The sequence below is a fragment of the Sinocyclocheilus rhinocerous genome, unplaced genomic scaffold (genome assembly GCF_001515625.1).
Source record: "Sinocyclocheilus rhinocerous isolate Xijiao unplaced genomic scaffold, SAMN03320098_v1.1 scaffold1535, whole genome shotgun sequence".
NCBI lineage: Eukaryota > Metazoa > Chordata > Actinopteri > Cypriniformes > Cyprinidae > Sinocyclocheilus > Sinocyclocheilus rhinocerous.
In genome coordinates, this window is record NW_015654946.1 from 14714 (window position 1) to 20343 (window position 5630).

The 5630-nt window shown below is 38.1% G+C and overlaps 1 protein-coding gene across 2 annotated transcripts in view; it reads right to left on the bottom strand.

Annotated features, from left to right (window-relative positions):
* The window catches only part of arhgef2b (rho/rac guanine nucleotide exchange factor (GEF) 2b), a 48966-nt gene that overhangs the window by 1404 nt on the left and 41932 nt on the right, over window positions 1-5630 (bottom strand). For both annotated transcript variants that reach the window (XM_016524796.1, XM_016524795.1), the window contains exons 17-20: window positions 1994-2049; window positions 1865-1906; window positions 1736-1786; window positions 1345-1666 (exon numbers count right to left, since the gene is read on the bottom strand). In XM_016524796.1, the coding sequence (XP_016380282.1) occupies window positions 1345-1666; window positions 1736-1786; window positions 1865-1906; window positions 1994-2049 (471 nt within the window). The remainder of the gene's footprint in view (window positions 1-1344; window positions 1667-1735; window positions 1787-1864; window positions 1907-1993; window positions 2050-5630) is intronic.

Here is a 5630-nt window from a genome sequence, read left to right on the forward strand (position 1 = left end):
CCTGTATACGTTGATTGACAGATGTCTCGTCCAGTCAGCGGTGAGTAATCCCAAACCAATGGCGCTGTCTCAAACTATACCTACCTCTTCCGGTTTGTCTGATTTGTCGTTGTGTTTTCTGACTTGTTAATTTGTTTTCGGATTTGTCGTTGTGTTTTTTGACTTGTTATCATGTTTTCAGAATTGTTGTTGTGTTTTCTGAATTGTTATTTTGTTTTTTAGATTTGCATTTGCGTTTGTAATTTGTTATTTTGTTTTCAGAATTGTGATTTGTTTTGCACTTCTCGGCCACCGTACATTCGCTATGTTTTCATCCAAAGTTGTGAATTAAGATTTTAGTTTCTGGGAAACTGCTGCAAAAGTATCATAAAATTCTAAAATAATCAAAAATGAAAATTTGCTGAAAACACTTAGTCTCAGGCCATCCAAGATGCAGATGAGTTTGTTTTCTTATCATAACAGATTTATAAAAATGTATCATTCCATCACTTGCTCGCCAATGGCTCCTCTGCAGTGAATGGGTGCCGTCAGAATGAGAGTCCAAACAGCTGATAAAAACATCACAGTAATCCACACCACTCCAGTGCATCAATTAATATATTTTGTAATGTGAAATTTTGGTGTTTGTAAGAAACAAATAATTAAGGCATTTTAACTGTAAACCGTCACTTCTGTAAGTCGCTTTGGATAAAAGTGTCTGCTAAATGACTAAATGTAAATGTAATGATTCTTTCAGTGAAAAAGTCCATGCTTGATCTTTACATATTTCTCTCCTGATTCAGACAAGATGACTTTTTCACTGGAGAAACCAACATTATGGATTATGGACCAGAAGCAACATCTTTGAAGCTAAAGACGCCTAAACGGTAGATTTGTTTATTACAAACACAAAGCCTTTCACTTCACAAAATGTTAATGATGGACTGGAGTCGTGTGGATTATTGTGTTTTTATCAGCAATTTGAACTCTCATTTCTGACGGCACCCATTCACTGCAGCGAATTTTATTTTTTGAGTCGTCTTTTCCTTTAATAGTCACATGACCATTGCTAGTAAACAAATAAAATATTTAATGTTTTTGATTTTATATATGTATTTATTTATGAATGAATGCTGCATAAAAATATGTGGATGGAATTATAGCTGTTGATACATTTTAATAGATTCACTTTCATTAGCAGAACACCTGCACCTATCTTCACTGCAAAGACATGGACAAGAACCAAGAAAGAGAGGCAGGACATTACATGTTCCTAGAGTAATAGATAGTAAGATACAGCAGGAGATACAGCAATTGAGGGGAGAAAAAGGAAAGGAACACTACACGACTGAGAACTGCACTCACCTCTGGGACTGTCCTCTTGCATGCCATCCACCTGAACTGCTGTTTCCTGTGAGATCAATGTGTCACGTGTGTCCATTGTGTCTTTAAGCCGTAGCTCTTGGAGTTGTTTTTCAAGCTGAATTGGCGCTCTATCGCCCGTCTTGTCCTGGGCGGCCCGCAGTCGGATCACTTCTCCTTGCAGGAGGTTGTACTTGCGTTGTAGCTCTGCCAGATCTCCTTGAGTACCCTCAGGACCACCTGCCTCCGGCACTGCTGCTGTAGTGGGACACAAGTCCTTCTGCATGTACACCTCCAGGAATGAGTCCTGCTTGATCACTGCAGCCTACAGACACAGCAACAATGAGTCATTTAAAATCTCACGATTTAGCACACGTCTCTGTCTAAATCCCACCTGTAGTGCATGAAGCTGAGTGCTGAGGTTCACAAGTCTTTGGCACACCTCCTACAACACAAATAGTTTGGACAGTTATCTTTGTTTTTATCTTCAGTATTTATTTTTTAAAGCTTCCTTAAGGTGTACCTCATTTAACATCTTGTCCTGCAGCTGGTTCCCATTCCTGTCCTGTGAAATTTAATAATAAATAAGAATAACACATCCAGTACGTACTGGAATGTCTCACAATGACTGAGGAAGCAGAGGAACCTTTACCTTGTTGGATGGACTGTTTATTTCATGGATTCCGTTAACCGATATCGTTCCTTTATCTATTTCAAGTAAAGAAATATGAGAGATGTGGAAGTAACATTGGAGTTTTATTTCAGTAATAGTTTTATTACCTTAAAGGGTTAGTTCACCCAAAAATGAAAATTAGCCCATAAATTACTCACCCTCAAGTCATCCTAGGTGTATATGACTTTCTTCTTCTGGATTTCTCAGACAAATCCAGTCGGAGTTACATTAAAAATTGTCTTTGATCTTTCAAGCTGTTTAATGGCACTCAGCGGGTGTTACAGTGCATCAGTCCAAAAGTAGTTAAATAAAAAGCGCCCATCCATAATAAAAAGTGTCTCACACGGCTCCGGGGGGTGAACAAAGTCCTCCTGTAGCGAATCGATGCATTTTTGTAAGAAAAATATCCATATTCAAAACGTAATAATCACTTTAATCTAGCTTGCGCTCACTGTTGTACACAGAAGTAGTTCCGGGCGGATGACGTATGAGTTCAGCGTTGAGCATGCGCCGCTCAGAAGTGACGAACGCGGAAGCACAGGGGAGAGATCAAAACAAAACAACGGTCACGAATTAGAAGTACAAAACGAGGATTTGTAAAGAAGAATGTCGGAGGATTTCGATATAAGCCAAGAGGAGACTGGTTTGCCTTTGCAACCACAAGTAACCAACAAAGTAAGGAAACATTGCTTCCTTTGCTCCTGTTAACAAATGTTGGTTTTCACGAGAACCACCCGTCGCATGCGCAGCGCTGACCTCATACATCATCTGCCCGGAACTGCTTCCATGTACAACTGTTGGCGCAAGCTACATTAAAGTGATTATTACGTTTTGAATGTGGATATTTTTCTTACAAAAACGCATCGATTCGCTACAGAAGGCCTTTGTTCACCCCCCGGAGCCGTGTGAGGCACTTTTTTTTATGGATGGGCGCTTTTTATTTAACTTCTTTTGGACTGATGCATGCAACACCAGCTGAGTGCCATGAAACAGCTTGAAAGATCAAAGACGATTTTTAATATAACTCCGACTGGATTCGTCTGAAAGAAGAAAGTCATACACATCTAGGATGACTTGAGGGTGAGTAATGTATGGGTTAATTTTCATTTTTGGGTGAACATCCTTTAAGGCCCTTTTGAAAATACCTGCACACCATGGGGACAATATAATACAATATAAGCAAAATAAGAAATGTATTAGCTTATATTTATGTATGTGTGTATATGACATACTACAATGTCCAGTTAATACTGTCTTTTACTGTCACGAATGACATATATAAATATAATTACAACAAATTTTAAAGTTAGGTGGGATTAATCAGGATTAATTACAGAAACCCCTACAATAAATCAGTTACTTCTTTTTAATCAATCAACAGCCCTGATACATATATGTGACCCTGGACCACAAAACAAGTCATAAGGGTCCATTTTTTGAAATTGAGATTTATACATCAATAAATAAGCTTTCCATTGATGTATGGTTTGTTAGGGTAGGACAATATTTGGCCGAGATACAACTATTTGAAAATCTGGAATCTGAGGGCGCAAAAAAATCTAAATATTGAGATAATTAATTAATTAATACTGAGAAAATTATTAATTTTTTTTGTAGGTATGCAAGCAGTGGTACAAGTGTATTTTCCCATCACTGCGTGTGTTTGTTTGTTTGTGCATTGGCATATATTTGTGTTCTGTGTGTGTGTGTGCTCGCAAGTGTTGTTCTCTGCTGCAGACCTCTTTCCTCTCTGAGTCAGTGCCATCAGTTGCTTTTGGCATAAAAGAAAAATCTATAATTTTGACCCATACAATGTTTTTTTGGCTATTGCTACAAATATACCCCAGCGACTTAAAACTGGTTTTGTGCTCCAGGCAGGGTCACATATGCTTTATTTCCCAGTAGAAATGATCTGGATATTCTTAAAACATTATATGTTTCCTTAAGAAGCAAAAGTGTATAAAATTTGTTTTCAGAGATTGTGGCAAATAGTTTTTTTTTTTTCTTCTAGTTTTAATTTCTCTATACTTTGTTAGATGTGTGCTTAAAAACTAATTACCACTGATGTAAGAACAATAAATGTAATTGAATGAAACAAATCTCTGAAAATACTCTTAATACCTTAGTTTTACTTACCTTGTTGTTTTAATAATGTTGTAATGTAAATATTTGTATATTTTATATACTTTTGATTCATTATATTTTTAATATTAATGTTTTTTAAATGTTATAATGTTAATATTTTACTGAAAAAAACTAGTCCAAAATACAGATTAAGAAATTGTGTACTGGTGACATTGTCACGAATCCGGTCTATGAACTTCCGTTTGTTCACCACAAGAGGTCATTATCCACCACATGGACTCTCACACTACACAGACTGACACACTAACCCTGGACTTCAGTTCCCACAATCCATTTCACTCTGATTACACACACGGCTGCAGCCAATCACACACCCTACATAAGCCATGGACTTCCTCTCTCTCACTGCCGAGTATTGTTTAACACTTATCACTCTTCCAGCGATAGCTAGTTTACAGAGCCATTCCAAGTTTTCTGAGTCTAGCCTTAGTCTTGTGCTACTTTACAGAGCCATTCCAAGTTTTCTGAGTGTAGCCTTAGTCTTGTTCATAGTCTGTTTTCCGTGTTTGTACTCTAGCCTGTTTTCTAGTTCCGCCTGTTCTCTGCCTGCCCTGAACGATTTAAACTGTCTTGGATTTCCCCTCTCGTCTCTGCCCTGATCGGATACTGTTTACCTCTCTCCTGGACTATCGCTTGTGTTTCGGATTACCCCTTTGGATTACCCTGTTTGGACATTGTTCGCCGGAGATCGACCACGCCCGTTTACTGGACTACTCTTGTGTCTTGCCCACGTTATACCTGTTTGCCATTGTTTGATCCAGGCCTGGGTGATAAAACGGTATCAATATTTATCGACGGTACACCTTCTTCGATATCGATATAAAAAATGTTCGATATAGCGCACGATATAGTCACGTACTATGAGTGACGCAGACCGCACACACAAACACGAATACATGCTGAATTGAGTGCTGTGCCTGCCTGTGATGAGGAGATTGTGAATAAAGAATGAGTATTAGTCGAATTTAAAAGAAACATTTGCATTTGAATGTTAGGTGTGCATCAGGGAGCGTCATCAGTGGCTAGATGCGGTGAGAATGATGTGAGTGACGTTGTTTCATTTTAATGTTTTGTTAGTCTAGCCCACGAGACGCGCCGCTGCTGCAGAGAAATATAGAAGCTCAATGCGGAGAAGATCTTGATTAGGTTAAAACCGAAACCAAGCCATTCACACAGAATGCATATTCAGCACAGTTTTAGACGGACAAATATGACTGCTGCACTCGCATCTCTCGCGTCTCATGTATAGAAAGCCATGCAAAGTTAAAACAGTTTAAACTTTTAGAAAACACGTTGCAAATTTTGCAAATTTTATTCCTTTTCGCTGCGTCTCATGTTTTTAAATGCAATCTGTGTGAATGGCGCTTCGGCTCTTTGGATTAAGCAATGCATAAATACATGATGCTGTTTTGTTCATAATTGTTTATGCAATTTACAAAATTATGTTTGATTTATAGGAGTTAACTTAGAC